The sequence below is a fragment of the Mus caroli genome, chromosome 7, assembly GCF_900094665.2.
Source record: "Mus caroli chromosome 7, CAROLI_EIJ_v1.1, whole genome shotgun sequence".
NCBI classification, from domain to species: domain Eukaryota; kingdom Metazoa; phylum Chordata; class Mammalia; order Rodentia; family Muridae; genus Mus; species Mus caroli.
This window is the reverse complement of record NC_034576.1, coordinates 108,118,117-108,139,612: the sequence shown is the minus strand read 5'-3', so window position 1 is coordinate 108,139,612 and position 21,496 is coordinate 108,118,117. Positions and strand designations below refer to the sequence as shown.

General features: G+C 48.3%; 4 protein-coding genes across 5 annotated transcripts; 3 read left to right on the top strand and 1 right to left on the bottom strand.

The window, feature by feature from the left end:
* The first annotated feature begins 300 nt into the window (after positions 1-300).
* Positions 301-7,604, top strand: Tpp1 (tripeptidyl peptidase 1). The gene is made up of 13 exons (XM_021167893.2): positions 301-365; positions 483-554; positions 807-946; positions 2,203-2,353; positions 2,546-2,673; positions 2,821-2,996; positions 3,110-3,308; positions 3,462-3,650; positions 3,859-3,928; positions 4,755-4,875; positions 4,997-5,155; positions 5,334-5,459; positions 5,630-7,604. Exons 1-13 carry the CDS (start codon positions 349-351, stop codon positions 5,768-5,770), a joined length of 1,689 nt encoding a protein of 562 aa, XP_021023552.1. The 5' UTR covers positions 301-348; the 3' UTR covers positions 5,771-7,604.
* A 446-nt stretch (positions 7,605-8,050) lies between these two features.
* Taf10 (TATA-box binding protein associated factor 10) lies at positions 8,051-9,533 on the top strand. The gene is made up of 5 exons (XM_021169049.2): positions 8,051-8,316; positions 8,419-8,573; positions 8,911-8,975; positions 9,063-9,177; positions 9,340-9,533. Exons 1-5 carry the CDS (start codon positions 8,085-8,087, stop codon positions 9,427-9,429), a joined length of 657 nt encoding a protein of 218 aa, XP_021024708.1. The 5' UTR covers positions 8,051-8,084; the 3' UTR covers positions 9,430-9,533.
* Ilk (integrin linked kinase) lies at positions 9,479-15,848 on the bottom strand. Of its 2 annotated transcripts, none has more exons than XM_021169047.2 (13): positions 15,728-15,848; positions 15,206-15,342; positions 12,068-12,233; positions 11,802-11,897; positions 11,548-11,644; positions 11,372-11,455; positions 11,182-11,267; positions 10,930-11,039; positions 10,697-10,824; positions 10,496-10,617; positions 10,308-10,407; positions 10,066-10,196; positions 9,479-9,890 (listed from the first exon to the last, which is right to left on the bottom strand). In XM_021169047.2, the coding sequence occupies exons 2-13, from the start codon at positions 15,292-15,294 to the stop codon at positions 9,741-9,743; spliced, it is 1,359 nt and encodes a 452-aa protein (XP_021024706.1). In that variant the 5' UTR covers positions 15,295-15,342; positions 15,728-15,848; the 3' UTR covers positions 9,479-9,740. The 2 variants fall into 2 exon arrangements, with proteins under 2 accessions (XP_021024706.1, XP_029335372.1); XM_029479512.1 differs by lacking the exon at positions 15,728-15,848 and adding an exon at positions 15,638-15,715 and having other exon boundaries at positions 9,481-9,890.
* Positions 15,849-15,859: 11 nt separating this feature from the next.
* Positions 15,860-20,259, top strand: Rrp8 (ribosomal RNA processing 8). The gene is made up of 7 exons (XM_021169046.1): positions 15,860-16,146; positions 17,408-17,774; positions 18,011-18,464; positions 18,568-18,697; positions 18,826-18,932; positions 19,016-19,112; positions 19,322-20,259. Exons 1-7 carry the CDS (start codon positions 16,048-16,050, stop codon positions 19,439-19,441), a joined length of 1,374 nt encoding a protein of 457 aa, XP_021024705.1. The 5' UTR covers positions 15,860-16,047; the 3' UTR covers positions 19,442-20,259.
* The last annotated feature ends 1,237 nt before the right edge of the window (positions 20,260-21,496 follow it).

Sequence of the window (21,496 nt, the reverse complement as noted above, 5' to 3'; positions counted from 1 at the left end):
TTTCTTTTATGTAACAGTCACTGAATTTTAAGTGAAGAAACCTAGGCTCTGAGAGCTCGTTTTTCTAATATTGTACGGCCAGGATCAGCCCATACCTATGGGGCTTCAGAGCCCACTCCTTTGTGATTCCTGGAGAGACAGACAGACTTGGGCAGCAGGTGAAGAGGAGCCCTGGGCTTAGATGCTCAACACAGCATAGAATTCTAATAGCAGCCCCAGCATTCAGAACAGCTCATTTGGGAGGGAGGAGTCAGCAACGTCACTAGTTACTAGGCAGAGAGATGGGGGAGGTGCCAGACCATGCTCATGTGACTTATCACATGACCACAGATCAGCCTGAAAGCCAAAATGGGACTCCAAGCCGGGTGAGAAACTGAGGTGGGGAGGGTAGCTAAGGGGGATTACATTAGAGGGATTACATGTTGTAGAGGGAATACAGTGAGGGTTCGGCTCCTGATGAAACCCACCTGCTGTCCCTGCAGCCTCCTAGGGCTCCTTGCTCTCGTCATCGCCGGCAAATGCACTTACAACCCTGAGCCGGACCAGCGGTGGATGTGAGTTGATTTAGTACTACAGGTGCCTGTCTCTGCAGCCGCTTGGTACTAGCTTTCCTCAACCTCAACTGCTCCTAGTACCCACTCTGTAGCCTTATTCGACACTCCCTCGGCTTAATCTCTGGTCATTTATCTCCTATGATCCTTATCTGCATTTAGGATTCGACCCAAAGTCTCAGTTCTTAATCCCAAACTTTCCATGATCTGGATTTCTCGTTATGGCCTAACCAAATCATGTCCCTGACCCTGTAGGCTGCCTCCAGGCTGGGTGTCCCTGGGCCGCGTGGATCCCGAGGAAGAGCTGAGTCTCACTTTTGCGCTGAAACAGCAGAACCTGGAAAGACTCTCGGAGCTGGTGCAGGCTGTGTCGGATCCTAGCTCTCCTCAATATGGTGCCTATCAGCTGGGGCAGGAAGTGGGAGGCAGGACCAGGCAGGCACTGGCTGGTGCAGATCACGTAGGGCCATGTTTCTGGTATGACAGACAAATGACAATAACTGCCACATTTATACACACACACACACCCCAAAATTTTCACCTGAGTTCTTCAGTCTTAAAACTAAGAACAAATCTAAGCCTAGTAGCATGAGGTAATAATCCTAGATACTTGGACTAAAACAGGACGATTTTGAATCCAAGGCATGCCTGGGCAGTGTAGCAAGATTGTCGACATTAAAAAAACAAATTTTTTAGAGGTCTAGCTAGCTCATTGATAGGGTGGGTGCTTACGGAGCATATGAAAAACCCTAGGTTCAAGTGCCCGGAAAATGGTGGGTGTGGAGTAGCTAGCTGTGTTTAAGAACACATGATTTATAATCAGATCTAGATTGAAATGTTCACTTACCCTACCAGCTCTCAAATGGAGGACTAGCACTTAGTGTGTATGCGTGATCAAGTCATGGTCCTTACCCCACTCTCATAGCCACTGCCACACCCTCCTCTGTTGCTAGTTCAAGTCCTAAATTGTCTTTGGATTAATCCACTCTGGCCATTCCTCTTGCTACCAACTCAGTTGTTTATTCTCTTTCTGGATTACTGCCCAGTACCCTGACTGGTTTGAAGCTTCCTCTCCTTCACCCCACTCCCCAGAACAGTCCCTTCTCTATTCTAGAGTATTCTCTCTGATGCTCAGGCTGAAGTGAATCCTTCCCCTGCTTAAAGTCCTGTATGGTGAGGCAAGGGTGTGTGTGTGTGTGTGTGTGTGTGTGTGTGTGTGTGTGTGTGAAGAATGGAGGCGAGAGGAGGAGGGGCATCCTTAGATCACCCAAGAAGCTCCTCACATGCAGGAAAGAATGACTCACCGTTATGTTGTTTAAAATCAACAAGGATGAAGAGCTGAGCTAAATTAGAAGGTTCTGTATAACTGGCTCCAAAAGTTTGGGAAAATCTTTTTGAAGATAAGCTTAAAATGGGACATTGAAAGTTTACTAACCTCCTTGAATTTTTGTGACCATAGTAACACATGCTGTGCATTTTTCCTGGCCATGACATTTCATGTCTCTTCAGCCTTTTCTTCCCTTTGACTCCCACTATGCCTAGCCCCTTCACAGTCCTCCTTGGGAAGTTTTGATGTCTTCTGATTGAGGTCCAAACAGACAACCCAGGAAAGCCTCAAATGAAGACAAGAGCCTCTTCTGAATCCCTGCAGGAAAGTACCTAACCCTGGAGGATGTAGCTGAGCTGATTCAACCATCACCCCTGACCCTCCTCACTGTCCAAAAGTGGCTCTCAGCAGCTGGAGCCCGGAACTGTGATTCAGTGACCACCCAGGACTTTCTGACTTGCTGGCTGAGTGTCCGGTGAGAAGTAATGATTTCCCCGTAGAATCCATTGTCCCTACAAGGAGACAAAATACCCCAATTGGGGGAGTTTAAAGCGTGCTGAGAGCCTGTGGGTATGGGTAATGCATACGGAAATGATGGCAGGCTGCTAAGTGGGGCTCAGGCCAACTCTTCAACTCCTTCCCATGGTTTCTGTTTTCTTACTTCCAGACAGGCTGAGCTGCTGCTCCCAGGAGCTGAGTTTCATCGCTATGTAGGGGGACCTACAAAGACCCATGTTATAAGGTCCCCACATCCCTACCAGCTTCCCCAGGCCTTGGCCCCTCATGTGGATTTTGGTAAACCCAATGGAGTTGGTGGAAGTTGGGGGAGGGAGGTCTACAGGCTGAAGAATTTTAGATGCCAAAAGAGGCATAGAATCTTTCCAGTAGTGAAGTGGGTGGTAGTATCTGTAAGACCTCCTTAAGCCTGACCCCTTTCCACAGTGGCGGGGCTGCACCGTTTCCCCCCTTCATCTCCAAGACAACGTCCAGAACCACAACAGGTAGGAACTGTTAGCCTGCACTTTGGAGTGACTCCGTCTGTGCTCCGTCAGCGATACAACCTGACAGCCAAAGATGTGGGCTCAGGCACCACCAACAATAGCCAGGCCTGTGCCCAGGTGAGCCATGTAAAGCCCTGGAGTCATCACAACCTCCTCAAGATATCTTTAGTGCCTCACTACCCTGGGCCTCAATCTCTGATCCGCAATTCCTGATTTGGATGTTTCCACAGTTCCTGGAACAGTACTTCCATAACTCGGACCTGACTGAGTTCATGCGCCTATTCGGTGGCAGTTTTACACACCAGGCCTCGGTAGCAAAAGTTGTTGGAAAGCAAGGGCGAGGCAGAGCTGGGATCGAGGCCAGTCTAGATGTGGAATACCTGATGAGTGCTGGTGCCAATATCTCCACTTGGGTCTACAGTAGCCCTGGTATTGCTAAGAGAATTAGTTGGAGGATGGGAAAATGGGTTGGAATAGACTGTTGATCTCTGCTTCATTTCATCAAGGGGATGCCATGGGCTGAAGGGAGATTCTAGCAACCATCCAATGGCCACTCATATCCCTTCTTTTAAAACAATTCAGGCCGCCATGAGGCACAGGAGCCCTTCTTACAATGGCTCCTGCTTCTTAGCAATGAGTCATCTTTGCCACATGTACATACTGTGAGTTACGGAGATGATGAAGACTCCCTCAGCAGCATCTACATCCAGAGAGTCAACACTGAGTTCATGAAGGCTGCTGCTCGGGGTCTCACCCTCCTTTTTGCCTCAGGTAACCTTCTACCATAAATTTAAGACTTCCCACCTACCCAAGTGGCAGGCTTTATCCCAACCGACCCTTCAGCCTGGTTTCTGATTCATAATAGGAACTCAGAGCCTTAACAGGGTCTGCTGATTTGACCTGAGTACTTTGAGATGGCATGAAGCCTACACCCCAAGTTCTTCCCAACTAATCTGAATACTTACTATGTCTTTCCCAGGTGACACTGGAGCTGGGTGTTGGTCTGTCTCCGGAAGACACAAGTTCCGCCCTAGCTTCCCTGCTTCCAGGTAAGTATCTGACTCTTTCACTTGTGGCAGAGGCCACCAGGAGCTGCTGTGGCTCAGCCTTCAGCATTACCTGTTGTGTTTGCTGTGCTCCCTTTTCTTCCTGTGTATCCCAGGCTGCGAGAGCAGATTATGGCGTTTCTTTTCCTTAGTTGCTAGGGTTTGTTGCTTGTTTTTCATGTAGAAAAGTATACACAATTAACTCCAGCCATGTCTTGAGAGATCCCAATCTATCAATAATCACTGTATACAGGCTTCTATAGTCTTACTCCCTTTTCCAGTAAGACCCAGACCATTCCCACCCACCTCCACACATCTTAGAGGTCACCCATTGTCTTAGTCAGGGTTTTTATTGTATTGCTGTGATGAAACACCGTGACAAAAACAAAACAAAACAAACAAACAAACAAAAAAAAAAAAAAAAAAAAAAAACAGTTGCGGAGGAAAGGGTTTATTGGGCTTACACTTCCAGATCACAATCCATCATTGAAGGAAATCAGGACAGAAACTCAAGCAAGGCTGGAACCTGGAAGCAGAAGCTGATGAAGAGGCCAGGGAATGGTGCTGCTTACTGGCTTGCTTCCCATGGCTTTCTCAGCCTGCCATCTTATAGAACCCAGGCCCACCAGCCCAGGGATGCCACCCTCCACAATGAGCTGGGCCCTCCCTCATTGATCACTAATTGAGAAAATGTCCTGCAGCTGGATCTCATGGAGGCATTTCCTTAACTGAGCCTCCTTTGTCTCTGATGACTCTAACTTGTATCAAGTTGACAACACAAAACTAACCAGCCAGTACACTCACTATCTGAATACTGTCTTCTCCTCAGCCCCTATGTCACTACAGTAGGAGGAACCTCCTTCAAGAATCCTTTCCTCATCACAGATGAAGTAGTTGATTATATCAGTGGTGGAGGCTTCAGCAATGTTTTCCCACGGCCTTCCTACCAGGTTTGTGGATATTCATGTGGCTATCTGGAGGTTGAAGGTGAGGGGTGGGGAGACTGTCCTCAGTCCTGCAGCTTGCTGAGCAGGCTACTGGCCAATACTCATACTCAGAAATGTCCTTCAGGAGGAAGCAGTGGCCCAGTTCTTGAAATCCAGCTCTCATCTACCACCATCCAGTTACTTCAATGCTAGTGGCCGTGCCTACCCAGATGTTGCCGCACTATCTGATGGCTACTGGGTGGTCAGCAACATGGTTCCCATTCCATGGGTATCTGGAACCTCGGTAAGAATCAGCTTTGCTGTAAATGCTCTACTCAGGAACTACCCTTGCTTCCCCCACCTACAAAATCTTGAACCCAGAACCCCTGACTCCTTGGAGACTTCTGATCTTTGCAAGCATCATCCCTTAGAAGTCCAATCCTTCTAAAATCCTAACCTATTCTTGCATCTTCATCTTGCAGGCCTCTACTCCAGTGTTTGGGGGAATTTTATCCTTGATAAATGAGCACAGAATCCTCAATGGCCGAGCTCCTCTTGGCTTTCTCAATCCCAGGCTCTATCAGCAGCATGGGACAGGACTCTTTGATGTGAGTATTGGAGGAAAGAGTGTGGATGTTGTCATAGGATATGAGAAGGGCTATAGTGAACTTCGGCATTTTCACTATATATGATTGCCTCTGTGATATGAATATAAATAAGGTGCAGTCTAGGAGCTGGTACCAGCAGGCCATGATCTGATGCCATCATCTCCTCCCAGGTAACCCATGGCTGCCATGAGTCCTGTCTGAATGAAGAAGTGGAGGGTCAGGGTTTCTGCTCTGGTCCTGGCTGGGATCCTGTGACAGGTTGGGGAACACCCAACTTCCCAGCCCTACTGAAGACCCTGCTCAACCCTTGACCCTTTCGTGCCATGACAAGAAAGCAGAACTGTTTCCTGTACGAAAAGGGAAGGCTCAGTTTCTTTGTTATTCCTCGATAGAAGCCCTGCTGAACTCCTGTTGCCTGCTGCAGATAGCTTCTCCCTAACCCTCAGATGCTGTGAACAGGATTCAACTCTCAATCTTACTATGTGCCATCAAACTCAGGTCTCCAAACTTCTACTTCAAGATCCTCAACAAGATGCTATAACCAGCATATTTTGTCTCACCCCAACCCCATCTCTCCTTCCTCTTTCCAGCTTGAGATGTGAAAGCAGGGCAAGAAGGTTCAGTCTTCCATTTACTGACACTAGCAGGTCCATCCAACGCTTACCACCTCTGCACTGACCGTACACTCTAAAACCCTTAGACGGGTTTGCTTTTCCGTTCACTGAAGTGAGACTTTGGCTAATCGTTTTGTCTTTCTTCTCTTTGGCACTGAAGTACAATGGTCTCCCCAATGTTTTATCCAGTTATACACTTTTCAATGTTTGTTTTATGGGTTTCCTTATTTAAGAACAGGTTGTCAAAAAACCATAAAAAAAGGAAAAAGAACACATTGGCTGCAATCTATTTAACTATATAACTATTCTAAGGAAAGTTAAAAATTGAAAACTTAAAATGTTTTAAATGTTCTCATTGGCAAAATTCCTCAACAAAATAAATAGGTCATTACAAATTTTGCTTTAAATTTTTGCTTGAGTGATTTTTTTTTTGTAAATTGTTTTAAAATTTACATTTTGTTTTCCCCTTCTCAGCTACACCAAAGCAACATTCAGGTTTTAATTTCAACTGTCAGACATTACAAACATCTATCTGGCTTCTGTGAACCTGCTCTCTCCATCAGTCTCCCATTTATCCGTTTTCCTCAGTGACCCTCCTCTGACCACACCAATCAGCCCCCTTTTCTGCTGACTCCAGGGATGCTGATGTTCATTGTTCCATTCTTAGTTTCTTGCTCTTATCATTTTATTATCATCCCTTGACAGATCACTGACATCTATACCCACAGTGAGTGATACCTCAAATGTGAGATACCTCTTTACTTCATCTCCCTCCAGCACAGACCTAAACTATTTCATCTCTTAATCTATGATATAATGCCTCTTTCAAACAAGCCAGAAACCTATAACTCTTAACTCTCATCTTTTTCACCTCCTTACTATCTCCAAAAAGTTTTCTTGACTGCCTCTCAAGTATATCTTTATCGGCTAGTGTGGTGATGCACACCTTTAATCCCAGCACCCAGGAGACAGAGGCCAGGCAAGCCTCTCAGTTTGAGGCCATCCTGGTCTATATAAAGAGTTCCAGACAAGCCAGGCCTACATAGGGAGACCATGTCTCAAAAATACACATATGTGAACACACACACACAAGCACACACACATGCACAAAATACTGCATTATCTTTGAGTCCATGTTCTTTTTCTCCTAAACTGCAGGAAGCATTTGGGTAGAGGAGAGGCTTCCAAAGCTCCTCATCTTCCAAACCAAGCGGTATATTTATTTGTGCAAACCCTTCAAAGATTACTGGGTAAAAGTCAGAGACATTGAAACTTGCCTTCAAAATCAGGAAATAAACATTGCTAATGTCTGACACTTGGAAGTAAGCAGTGAATGTTGGTTTCCCTTTCTTTGCACTGCACCTACATGTAGCTGGGAAACAACCATACAGTATTGAAATTGTCCGTTTGTTTGCCTTCCTTTCCCAGACAGTCGGTGCTAGTGAACTAGAATCTGATTCTTTGTATTCTTAGGTCCCAGCCCAGTAGTTGGCAAATAGAAATTAAATAAATGACTGTTTAAAACAAAAAAGACTGTTGTATTGTAAATGTGTTTCACACAAGACTTTGGCATGCTATTTCTTTAGGGTAAAACACCCATCTCTACATTTACAGAGGTACACTCCTAAGCCCGTTGTGGGTGGGAGGGACACACACCAAATCCACTGCAACCCTTAAAAGACCATGAAACTACAAAGAATGCATGAAGACCGTCAGGAGACTGGTAATGAAGTGCCTGGCAGATGAATCCCCAAGCCAGGTCGTTGAACCCAGATAAAGTGTTCAGTCCAGGATGCTCTGCGGCCCCACCCCGGGCCGGGGTGGAGCCGCAGGGTGGCAGCCACATCTCACACTGCCTCCGCCTTGCAGTCTACACCTCATCCACTAACAGCCAACCTTAGGTCGCCCGCGGCAGCTTAGAGTGGTGGGCGGGAACTTTAACGTCACGCAGCGTGCGCCTGGGCGAGCGGAAGCGGAAGCGGCTCTGTTCGCCGCCTTTCCCACCGGCCCCATGAGCTGCAGCGGCTCCGGCGCGGACCCCGAGGCGGCGCCCGCCTGTGCCGCCTCGGTCGCGGGTCCGGCACCCCCGGTGTCGGCTCCCGCTGCGCTGCCCACTAGCACGGCCGCGGAGAGCAAAGCCAGCCCCGCGGGGACAGCAGGGGGCCCTGTGGCTGGAGTCGCCACTGCGGGCACGGGCCCCGTGGCGGCACGGGCAGGGGAGCCGGCAGAGCGGCGCGGGCCAGGTGAGGGAGGGCCGGGCCGGGTGAGGGAGGACGGCATCTCGGACTAGGTGCCCGGTTAGGGGAACCCTGCGCCTCTCACCTGTGCTGTTGATTCTCCTTCAGCTTCGGTGGCAGCGGGCGGCGCGGCTCCCCCGGAGGGGGCAATGTCTAACGGGGTTTACGCCCTACCGAGTGCGGCCAACGGAGAAGTGAAGCCCGTAGTGTCCAGCACACCTCTAGTGGACTTCTTGATGCAGTTGGAGGATTACACACCTACGGTGCGCTTCCCGCCTGAACAAGGCCACCTGGCTCGCTGTCAATGCCTTTCAACCACACCTTCGTTCTTTCAAGCTTTCTCTGCTATGAAGCCATCTCTTTTGTTGTTTGTTTGTTCGAGACAGGGTTTCTCTGTGTAGCTCTGGCTGACCAGGAACTCACTCTGTAGACCAGGCTGGCCTTGAACTCAGAAATCCACTTGCCTCTGCTTCCCAGGTGCTGGGATTAAAGGCGTGTGCCACCACTGCCAGGCATGAAGCTATCTCTTTATTCCTCCAACCCACCCAGTGTATCAATAGGCAGAGCTAATACTGATGGCTGTTTAATTTGATTTTTCAGATCCCGGATGCAGTGACTGGTTACTACCTGAACCGCGCTGGCTTTGAAGCTTCAGACCCACGCATGTGAGTAAACTTGGAGCAGGTTAGACTGTTGAGTGCTAGGTGGAGTTTGCTAAATAATCTCATTACTAACACCCTCTTCCTCTCTAGAATTCGGCTCATCTCACTAGCTGCCCAGAAATTCATCTCAGATATTGCCAATGATGCCCTACAGCACTGCAAAATGAAGGGCACGGCCTCTGGCAGCTCCCGGAGCAAGAGCAAGGTGTGAGAGGCTCACCTTCCACCGCAGTACAGGCCTAACTTATCCTGAAAGCCTTTTGGGGAAGCAGAATCCTAGGGGAGGTATTGGGCCTGCTCAGGGTCACCCACAAAGGATTGGAGTCTGCACTTGTGCTCAGCTGGTGGTCTTCCCTCTTTCCCCCAGGATCGCAAGTACACCCTAACCATGGAGGACTTGACCCCTGCCCTCAGCGAGTATGGCATCAATGTGAAGAAGCCGCACTACTTCACCTGAGCCACGCCATCCAGATGTATTTGTCTTTCCCTCTGTCCCCACACGAGCCTGTTTTCATAATAAACTTTATTGTGACAGGCGGGGCTGATCCCTCCCATGTTGGGAGACATCATGTGGCAAGTGACAAAGCTCTGAGCCCAGCCCCTTTTGGGGCTACAGTGGTAGGGATGGGAGCAGGGAACAAGCCCCATAACTGGGGTAGTACCATGATTAGAGACAGGGGAGGCAACCAGAGGTCTTTAGCTTTGGAGAAGTGTACTCCCCCAGCTATGTTTTGACACTTCTGGAGTTTAGGCAAGGACCTTCAGGTCCTACTTGTCCTGCATCTTCTCCAAGATAGGCACAATCATGTCAAACTTGGGTCGCTTTGCAGGGTCTTCATTCATGCAAATCTTCATGAGCTTACACACATGGGGGGAAATACCTGGTGGGATGGTAGGCCGAAGGCCTTCCAGTGCCACCTGCAAATTACAAGAAACAAGGTGAGCTTCAGAATTTGAGTTCATCATATGGGCAAAAGCCTTTGATCCTTGAATGGTAACATTACTATTTATCTGTATAAACTGCAGGAAGCGCTTACCACAGTGCTTGTCAGTACCACCACCCCTAAATAAGTATCTGCAGTTCTGTGCTCACCTTCATCCCAATCTCCATATTAGAGAGGTCAGCAAATGGCACCTCTCGTGTCACCAGTTCCCACAGAAGCACCGCAAAACTCCACATGTCTGCTGAGCGTCTGTTTGTGTCTTCAGGCTTCTTCTGCAGGGCTATAAGGAATAAGGCTTACTATTCCAGCTGCCTAACCTGTCTAGTCTGTGCCTCGTCTACTGTTAACTCAGCTGGTTCTTCTCAATTTCCCATACGATGCCTTTACCTACCTTCAGGGGCCACCCAGGCAGGCGCATACATGCGCCCAGGGCACTGGAAAGAAAACTTAACATCAGCCATGCTGATTCGGGCAGTCATATCTTCATCGATCTGAGGAAGAGAAGTTAAATTCAAAAAGGTGGGTCCTATTCTAGGCCAGCAAAGGGCTTTGCAGACCAGAAGTGAACTGTGGTCTCACCATTACACTGCGGCTATTGAGTGCATGCCGAGGTATGAGAGGCTCTAGTGTGTGAAGAAAAGCCATGCCTCTTGCCATATCCAAAGCAAACTTTACAGCTTGGCTCTGGTCCACAACGAAATCTAACAGGAAGCAAGAATCATTCATTTAGGGTTTCCTTCCCCTATTCTAGTCCCTCCCCAACAAGACCAACATCCTTACTGGTGCCTTCATGTAGAACATTGTAGAGAGATCCATATGGCATCCAGTGTGTGATGAGGGTTGGGTGGGGGGCTGGGGGAGCCTGGCAAGCACCTAGCACTGGGAGCACGTTTGGATGTGAGAAGATCCTGGGGAGGAAAAGAGTGGTGAGACCCAACAGAATATCACTTTTCATTACTACTTGGGGCACTTGGGGTGCCTTGGACACAACAGCTTCCAATTCAGTGTCCCACCTGAGCCGGGGACATTCCTCATTGAAGTCCCTGCTTTTCCTTGTACTCCAGTCTCGAACCTTCAGCACCTTCACAACAATATCATTGCCCTGCCAGCGGCCTTTCCATAGCTGAAGGACAGAGGATAGGAAGCATTATCTCAGGCTGTACCGTTTCTTTTCTACTAACTTGAAAAAAAAAACCTTAATTAGGGATACAGAGTGGGCAGTTTGTGGGTGTTATGAAGGGAGAAACAAAAAGGGTGGGGATCACCTCTCCAGAATGATTCTCATTGAGCTTTGCCAGAAAGTTGAGCTGTTTGAAGTCAATACCGGAGTGTTTGTTCAGGGTCCCATTTCCTGAGAATATGAGCAGGTAATGTACCCAGCTTCACCTTAACATGACCCCAGTAGCCCAAGAATGTTGTGCTGCAGCCCCTCCCCTCCCCACAGTAGTGACTCACGGGGCCTTGTGCGAGTGGTCCCCTTCCAGAATGTGTCCTTGTATGGAATACGGTTGAGATTCTGGCCCATTTTCTCTGCCCGTTCTAGAGAAGAAGAATGATCTTAGCCTTAATTGTGCTGTGAAGGGAGGAGATGCAAGGTGGGGCAAGAGACAAACTAGGGGTAGGTATTGAACCTCGGAGAAGCTCTCTAAGGGGTGCCTTAGCTTTGTCCACAGGCATCTCTCCATACTTGTTACAGATGCTTACAAGAGCCCCGTTAGCCACCAGGTCCTGGAAAGAAATTGTTCAGGGGACCAGTCACAAGCATGAACACAGATGCAGTACATAATTCTGTGAATGTCAAACAGTAGGGCTGACAGAATGGATTGATGGTTCCGTGCTCAGTTTGCTTCCCATTCATCATAGGACTTGGGGTCTGAGTACTTACCTCTGCCACCTGGTCTTGGCCCCAGAAACATGCATAGTGAAGTGGCACATTGCCGTGCTCATTCACTGCATTGATGTCAGCCTTGTATTGCAACAGCTGCGCCCCATGGCCAAGAAAAGAAAAAGGCAGTCAGTCAGTCCCTGTGAGAGACTTGTGTCCAGGCATAAAGAAAGAAAGAATAGCACACATTCTTCACATGACAGTGCCTATTACTGGCTTCATAGTGTGTGAGTGAGCAATGTGGGTGGTGAAGGGTTTGCATGTACCTTCTGTACAATGTCACGGTGTCCATGACTAGCTGCCAGGTGCAGGGGGGTATCATCCCCACGATTCATCACATTGATCCGTGCTCCGCGCATGATCAGCATTTCAACCACCGCAGAGCGGCCTTCTCGGCAGGCCCAGTGCAAGGGGGAGAAGCCATGATCATCCCTTTGAGAAAAGGGCACAGACAGTAAGCTGGAGTTGGGAAGGACAAAAGCTTTGATTCACGGGGGAAAAGAGATTCTATAGTCAGCGAGAAGGCTTGCCTCTTTAGGACTTAGCTCCTACTCATGTTGGCAATTCCTAAAGTTCAGTTCAGACTTTCCCATGAGGTTCACTCCCAAGCACCTAGATGTCCCAACAACTGTACGGTTTATCACTTTAACCACAACTCCTTCCCTAGCAGTTCTAGTCCACTAGGTGATAGTACTCTTCTTGGGGTCCTCTGGCTTCCCTACTTTCTTGTCTTCCCGTTTGACAATGCTAGGAACCATACCCAGGACCTTGTATACTTGACACATGCTTTATCTTCAGTTCATACGTCTTTAGTCACACCTATAATCCTTTGTTTGCATTGTTTTTTGTGCATCTCCTTACTGTAGAGTTCAACTGACTGGATTGTAAGAATCTGTTAATGTGAGCTATCCTGACTGTTGGATCATATATGCTTGAGGATGGGATGAAAGCTGATGTTGTATGTAGGTTAATAGGGGAGAAGGCATACTGGAGAAGACAGGCTATAACTTAGGAGAGGAAACAAGCTTACTTTTGGCTCTGTTACTGAAACTAACATCTAACAATGGAATGGAATGAAAATGTTTGGAGGGATACAATGACAAACATGCTTTTCATTACTGATGGGGTGGATAACCCCACAAACCAGGGTGTTCCTACTTACCAATCCAAAATTAAGAGAAAAATGTAAACGGGAGCTTTTGAATAAAAAACGTTACCTGATTTGTGTTTTCATCCCCTAAGGACATATATTTTATAAAGAGAAGTGTACAAACAAAACAACTAGATGGGCTGGGTCAAACTGACAGCCTGGAGCCATAAAAGGAAATTCCCTCCAGCCCAGGGATGCAGATCTGAGGGGCGGAACAGGGGCGGTCTGTGGTCTAGGCCTGCAGCCTCCAGATACTTTAGTGCTGTGGTCACTTCCTGTGAGGGGACTGGAGGAGGGGCCTTGAGCTGATCCTGGCTTGGTCAACTAGAATCCCCCAACAGCTGAAGGAAGTATGTAGCTTTAAATAATTGTTCCTCTAGTTTGCCCTCATCTGTTAAACTCAGCAAAGGCTTTTCCCGGATATGAGTCTATCCCTTGCTATCATTGTTGTCTCCCAGATTTCACATGTTCTGACTGAACAACTTCCAGAAGTCTGTGGCCTCCGAGCAAGCCCAAGCTTGAGGACTGTCACCTCAGGGCCTGGATCTCTATCTCAAGAAAGCTTTCAGGGAGTTAACCACCTCCAGCACTCATGCCCTGTCCCTTCAAGCCACCATAGCGTTCTGGTTTTCCTAATGATATCCTTCACCTTTTGACAGCAAGGAGTCTTCCAAGATGCCACTCCTACTGGACAACAGCCTAAACTTCTATTTTCTTACCAACAAAGCAGGACAGCTTAGTTTTTACCAGAGCACACAAGTTATGTGGGAAAAAAATGAAACAAATAACTTTGAATCTAGCAGAGAAATAACATACAGCCTAATGAAAGCTAGTGAAACGTAGCCCAGGACAACAGATGATCCTTCCCAACCTAAAAAAAAAAAAAAAAAACAAAAAAAAACAAAAACAAACAAACAAAAAAAACCAAACACTTTTATACAGTGGCAACAAATGGAAATCCCAGCACTCAGGAGATTGAGGCAGTAGGATGGAGAACTGGAGGCCATTCTGAATTACATGACACCCTGTCTCCAAAAGCAAACCCAAACTACCTACTAAACTCTCAACACTGCACTTGTTGCTTCTGTTTATCAGCCAGCATTTCAGAAAGTGTTCATATTATCTGTTTCCTCACCTCCCATTCACTTTTCTCCCTGAGAAGCCTGCCATCTCTAGGGTGTAGATTATGTCTGATTCAAAGACTCTAGCAGCAACCACAAGTGGTGTTCCTTGTGTGAAGGAACCCACTGTAATGCAGTTTCCTGTTACTGTTCTGCAATAGCATTCAAAAGATCAAATTCATCCTAAATGTAAGTTAAATGAAGACTTTTTAAATGCTCATCCATGCTCTTTAACTTCTCAGTAGCCTACAATTAACCACTCTTCTTTTATTAAAACATTCATTCTCTAATCTTAATCCATTTCTTATTTCTTATTCAGATGGTTGTTCCCTGTCAGCCAGGCTTCTCAACCTTTGCCTTTATTTTCTACTCTTCTAAGGTACTACGTTCCACATTATAGAGTCTTCAGATCCATTTAAATGCAATTTGTGGCATCTTGGTCTCCTAATCCGACCTCCTGAACTTTAAATCTGCATGACTAACAACCTGCCAAGCGTTTCCAAGTCACTGTAGTGTCACCAAAACTGTGGCCAGTCCATAATGGAACCTCGGCAACTGCCAAGTATCCAAGTACCCAAACCTCCTTTTAAACCCCAGGTCATCTTTGACAACCCCCTTCACTTCCCATACCAACTCAATTACTTCATCCTCGTGATTTTAGGGCTCTCACCCCAACCCTGTCTCAATTCTTGTATCCAAAACATCACTTTAAGGCAATTGCGTCCAGGGTGACGCCTGACAAATGGGTACTCTCATCACTACACAAGCTTCAGAACTTTAGACCTCTAATATCCTTTCCCACTTCTACCCAACGCTCTAGGGCGCAGAAACTCATCCTCCAGCCACATATAATTCCAGACAATTTTCTGGCACTCTGATCTGCCTCTGACATGAGTTCATAGAGGCTGCAAAGTTCCCGGGAACCGGATTGTGAAACTTAGTTAAAAAAAAAAAAAAAAAAAAACTAAATCCGACAGCTTCCTCTGTGTAGACGTTCCTCCATCAACAGGCTTTGCTTACTACTACTCCTCACACTGGATAGCAAAGTCAGCCGCCCCCGCCAGACATGAGCACCCCGAGTAGCGGAGAGCGGATTTGTAGCCGTCCTCTCACTCGTCAACGCTTCAGCTCACCCCTGATTGAGGTCGTTCTCTGTGTTGTCCAGCCACAAGCGCACCGCCACCGCGTTGCCCTCCCGGCACTGAGTGAAAATGTCGTCCATAGCAGCGTCCCGGCACAGAGACCCCGGGACTGGGGAAGCCTCGGGGGACTGCGGGAGAACAGAGACAAGAGAGTGACTCTCTCTGTGTGTTCCCTCAGGACAGAGGTGTCAGTGCTGGGATGGGGAGCGTCGCGAGAGGGACAGTGGTTGTCTGTGAAGAGCTTCGGGCAGCGGACGACCCCTTGGCTCGAGGAGCAGGAGGGTCTGGGGGTGTAGGATAGACTTTGCTAGTTTCCCGAGTTGGTGTCAGCCGGCTCTGAGCCACGGCCCTCGAGAAAGGCTTAGGGGGTGGGGGAAGGGGCCCAAGCTGCAAACACCCAGGGGAGGGGACAGGGGTCCTTGCCCGGCGGCCCCGGCTCAGAGCTGCTGCAGAGATCGCAGAGACGGGTTTGCAAGACAGCGTGGGGCAGGGCGCGGAGCTACCCACACTCACCGGGACTCGGGCCGCAGGCGCCTTCTCCGGGGGAACTCCCGTCCGGCCGCGCCCGCCGCCCGGCCCCGCCCCGGCCCGCCCCGGCCAGCTCGGGCCAGCGCGGGCCGCGGTCCCTCCCTTCCGACCTCCTACTGCCTCTCTAGCTCGCCAGCGGCTACGCTCGATGGTGCTCTGCTCCGTGAAGGCCGCTCTAGCTACCACAGAATTTCACTCGGTGGCTTCCGGCCCGGTTTGGTCCGACTCCAGCCCTAAGATTCCCTGACGCGCGCTGCACGTGGGCCAGAGCGTAGGCCCCTCCGGCCCTGCGGGCTACCGGTGGTATGTTCGAAGAGCCCGAATGGGTGGAGGCGGCCCCAGCCATCGTGGGCCTAGGGGCCGCGACAGCACAGGTTCGGCCGGCGACTGCCCCGCCAGTCAAGGTGAGCGGCCCTGCACTGGGCTGTTTGAAGGAGGTGAAGCCTACCCTCCGGGGGTCGTATTGGGTAGAGGGAGAGCCTGAATGCTATCGTGGATCGGGGTGGTGAGGGAGTTAGTTATGATCTGAAGATCCGGATAGTCCAAACAGGAATGCGGGATTCCGAGCGTGGAGCGCAGAGCTTGAAAAGTTAAATAAGTTTTTTGTACACTTAAGGGTAGAAATCAGTAGAGTTGTTTTAGCAGTGGAGTGGCTTCTCCAAGTTTTCTCTCACCTGGCATCACTTTATATACTGAGGATCAATTCCAGGGCTTCAGCGTGGTAGATAAGCATTTATTACTGAGCTGAATCCGTAGTCTTGAAAGGATTTTTAGTTGCAGTGTAGAAAGTATATTAGATAGAGTCAAGGCAAGTGGGAGGTTATCAGAATCACTATTCAAAAGAGGCTCAGGGTAAGGGTCTAGCTGAGGACAAGCAGCAGGACTTGAACCCCAAATCAGCTTCACGGGAAAACAGGCCTTTTCCTTTGAACCTCATCAGATGTGAGGGTTTCTGTATCCCCTTGGGGGTGTTCCTGACCTTCAGTTAGCCCAGGATGTTCTGCTCATTTCTGTAGTCCATTTCTGCTTGTCTGTATGCAGCTTTTTCCGAACAGGCTATTCTCTGTAGGGCAGTTAGAAACTTTTTTTTTTTTTTTTTTTTTTTTTTTTGGTTTTTTGAGACAGGGTTTCTCTGTATAGCCCTGGCTCTCCTGGAACTCACTCTGTAGACCAGGCTGGCCTCGAACTCAGAAATCTGCTTGCCTCTGCCTCCCAAGTGCTGGGATTAAAGGTGTGTACCACCACTGCTGCCCAGTTAGGAACATTTTTAATAGACATGTGTGGCACTGCACTTCCTGTTTCAAAACAAAAAACAAACAAACAAACAAACCAAAAAACTGCTGCTCCTAGAATGCTGTCAGTGGGAGGCAAAGATGACTACTGTCTTGCCTTGGTCCTGTTGTTTGTGTGCTTAAGCACATTCCTCTAAGGAAATCAACAGGCAATCCTTTACACATTTAGAAAAGTAGGATGGGAACACTTTCTGCCCTCCAGCTTCCCAGAGGTTGGGATTGCAGCCTGAAAGTTCTGGGCGTGGCTGACTTCACAACAAACTCATTAACTCTGGATGGGAAGAACCACCAGTAGCTGAAGCCCATCTCTCCTTTCTTAGTCTCCAGGCCTCATCCACTCTCACACACACTCTCATCCCTTGTTTGCCTCCAGGGACGCAAGCGCCGCCATCTCTTGGCTACGTTACGGGCTCTGGAAGCAGCATCTCTCTCCCAGCAAACCCCCAGCCTACCTGGCAGTGACTCTGAGGAGGAGGAGGAGGTAGGAAAGAAGAAGAGACCCCTCCAAAGGCCCTCACTTGCCAGCGTCTCAAAGGAAGTAGGGAAGAAAAGAAAAGGGAAATGTCAGAAACAGGCGCCATCCATCAGTGACTCTGAGGGGAAAGAAGTAAGAAGAAAATGCCACAGACAAGCTCCTCCTCTTGGTGGGATCTCTGCTGGAGAAGAAAAAGGAAAGAGGAAATGTCAGGAATACTCCTCTTTACACCTAACCCAGCCCCTGGACAGTGTTGACCAAACAGGTATCAGTATGTGTGAATATGGGGGTGGGGAGGCTGTGAACTGACTGCATAGATGACAAAGGTCTTTCTTTCTCTTATATAAACACACATGCATGCACATGGGTTGGATGGTAAGAGGCCCTTTTATCCAGGCTACGGACTCTGTCTTAAGGACAAGGGAGTAGCCAGGATGACTTGCTATGCCCCTGAATTTAGGGGATCAAGCCTCAAATGCCTTCTCATCTCCCTCTCTGCAGTTCACAATTCCAGGACAAGTACTGCTACAATTGACCCATCCAAGCCAAGCCCTGAGTCTATGTCACCTAATTCCTCACACACCCTGAGCCGCAAGCAGTGGCGGAACCGGCAGAAAAATAAGCGGAGACACAAGAACAAATTTCGGCCACTCCAGACACCAGAGCAGGCTCCTCCCGAGGCTTCCATAGAGGAGACTGAGGTGCCTCCTGCCCCAAAGTCAGATAGTCAAGAGTCTAGAGCTGGAGCCCTGCGAGCACGCATGACACAACGCCTGGATGGGGCCCGATTTCGCTACCTTAATGAACAGTTGTACTCAGGGCCCAGCAGTGCTGCCCAACGCCTATTCCAGGAAGACCCTGAGGCTTTTCTCCTTTATCACCGTGGCTTTCAGAGACAAGTAAAGAAGTGGCCACTGCACCCGGTGGACCGTATTGCCAAAGATCTCCGCCAGAAGTAATGGGGGTGAGGGGTGCTATGCACTATGAGAGGGGTGGTGTTGGTGATCAAGACTTTGACCAGACCCAGTAAGTGACCCTCCCCTCCCTTCCACTCCCAGGCCTGCATCCTTAGTGGTAGCTGACTTTGGCTGTGGAGATTGCCGCCTAGCTTCAAGTGTCCGGAACCCTGTGCACTGTTTTGATTTGGCTTCTCTGGACCCCAGGGTCACAGTATGTGACATGGCCCAGGTAAGCCCCTCTGTGTGTCTGGCCTAACCCTTCTTCCTAGTCTTCCTATCCGATTATCTAGTTAAGCATTTGGTGCTGAATTTCCTCTTCCGACACTGTGTGCTCTCTTGAACATTCTTCCTCATCAGGTGCCTCTGGAGGATGAATCTGTAGATGTGGCTGTGTTTTGTCTTTCACTGATGGGAACTAACATCAGGGACTTCCTTGAGGAGGCAAATCGAGTGCTAAAGCCAGGGTGAGTGAGTCCCTAGAACACAGATGGTTTTGATGTGCATACAGGTGCCCACCCCTTCACACATGACTTCCTCCTTTTCCCAGAGGTCTTCTCAAAGTAGCTGAAGTCAGCAGCCGCTTTGAGGATATTCGGACCTTTTTGGGGGCTGTGACCAAACTCGGCTTTAAGATTATCTACAAGGTGAGGGGGTCCCCGAGAAGTCTGCCCAAGTTCTTAACCTTTTTCAGATAATGGTGTTCAGGAGGGAGTCTGTAAACCCAGAGATGGGAATTTTGCTCTTTCAAGACAAAGCTCTGGGAGGGGCTGTGAGATGCTCTCTGAGCAGGGGAAATACTGAGATGTGTGGTTGGAGTGAAAATTTGTAGCTCATTGGTATTCTCTGCTTCTAGGACCTGACCAACAGCCACTTCTTCTTGTTTGACTTTGAAAAGACTGGACCTCCTCGAGTAGGACCCAAAGCCCAACTCTCAGGCCTTAAACTTCAGCCCTGTCTCTACAAGCGCAGGTGACCGATGGACACCCATTGGAAGGGGAGAGCTCGGACTCCAGTCTCAGAACTCTGAAGACTGTATCTACCCAGGCTACGAGCCAGGATCTGGTACCACCCTCCTTCTGTACCAAGAACACTGTGGTAAAGCCTCCAGCTCAGCTCTACTCTAATGGAGCCTTCTTGGATACAGAAAGCATAAAATTACTTGGGCAGGCTCAAGAATGAGGTGTTTATTGTGAGGGCATGGATGTGTCTAATAATTGTGGGTCACTTCAGTATTGTGGAAACTAGTCGGCTGAGAACTGATGGATCTCTGGGTTTGCTTTCTCTTCATCTCTCAGAAGGCACATGGGCTCTCTGCTGTGTTGTCTTCTGGCCAGTATTGTCCACCTCTGCTCATCCATAGTTTCTGCTCCTTCAGCTTCAAGACTGCAGACAGGCAGTTTTTGCCTTATGGCAGGTCCCAATGCTAGTTTGCCACTTGGGGCTGGGAGTTATTTAATTTCTTTGTTTCTTGGAGCTGGGAATCATCTAATTTTTTTCTGTGTTGCTGTTATTGTTGTTGTTGTTGTTTTGAGACAGCATCTCACACTAGTCCAAGCTGACCTCAAACAAAACAAATGGCAATCCTCTTGCCTCAGCCTCCTGATTATTGGGAACACAGGCATGGGCCACCATATTTAGCTGAAGAAATCATTTACTTTCTGAATATTCCATTTCTCATTTGAAAAATGTAACCTTCTTGTCTTACAGTATGTTATATGGGTTCACTGAGGAAAGCTACAGCTAGAGCTGGGACTAGTAAGAGGTGCTGAATAAACCAGCTATGGCTATGTGTGTCGTTGATCTCACTGTTCTTTAAAGATCACCCCTACAGGCTTACAGGTTGAGCAGTAAGTAATGTAGATGTGACCCAGAAAGACTGGGGGAGTTTGATATAGGCATGTAAACAGGCTTATTTGCTCTTTAGAGACTTAACGTGCTTGAAGCTTTCCTTGGAAGGGGGTAATACAGAAGCTGGATCTCTGTTCAACAGCAAAAACTGATTGGGCTGCTTATTGGCACAGTCTGACCATGGTACCTACCTTGCGTGTCCTAGGAAAACTACAGGTACTGAATATACAAGTTCTTGGAGTAGTGCTGAGGGAAGGTGAGCTAGGTTGACACGCTTGGCTCATCCAGGAGGCGTCTGCCTTGAATCCAGGCATATAGGCTTATTTACGACTTCCTAAGAATAAGACCTAGGAGTTTCCTCTAGGAGCAAATAGGTCTCGGGATTTTGAACCACTTAGATGCCTCCAGGCCTAAAGGAATAAAGATTTTGAAAAAGGCCAGAAGGCATGTTTGGAGTCTGAACTGAGACCAACCTTAGTCAGTTCCATACAATATCTTTGCATGTGCTATTGCTGCTGAACATGCATTTCACTACCAAAGTTTACTCATCTTCCCAAATAGCTTTGCAGATTCATAAGCCCCCTCCCCAGAAGCATCTATATTCCCAACATACTGTCTGCAAACTGTTTCTTAGCATACAACTGTGTTGTGAATGATTTGTTGGTTTCACTGCAGACTTCTCAAGCCATATTTAGTGTTCAGTTTGTTGACTTTTTTACTTGTGTGTGTAGTGAGGAGTGTAAAGGAGAAACAGTCAGTAAACTAAGATTCACAGGCGTGTACAGAAGCAGGGTGGGCTTCTACTAAGGGTGCTGTGAACTAGTACTGAAAACAGATGCCAGCAGGAGAGCCTCAAGATAGACTTGGCGGGATAGAGAGGGCACTTGAGAGAAGCTGCAGTAAACGGGACATGCTGGTGTGCTATATAAGCGTGAAGACCTGAGTTCAGAGCCTTAGCACTCATAACTGTGTCTATAACTCCAACGCTGAGGAGGGTTGGAATAGTGACAGAGAGAGACAGAATACTGGGCTTGTCGGCCAGCAGACTTTCCTGGAGTAAGAACCTGACTCCAAATAAGGTGGAGTGATAGAGCAGGGGACTTGATGTCCCTCAAATAAGGTGGAGTGATAGAGCAGGGAACTTGATGTCCTCCAAATAAGGTGGAGTGATAGCGCAGGG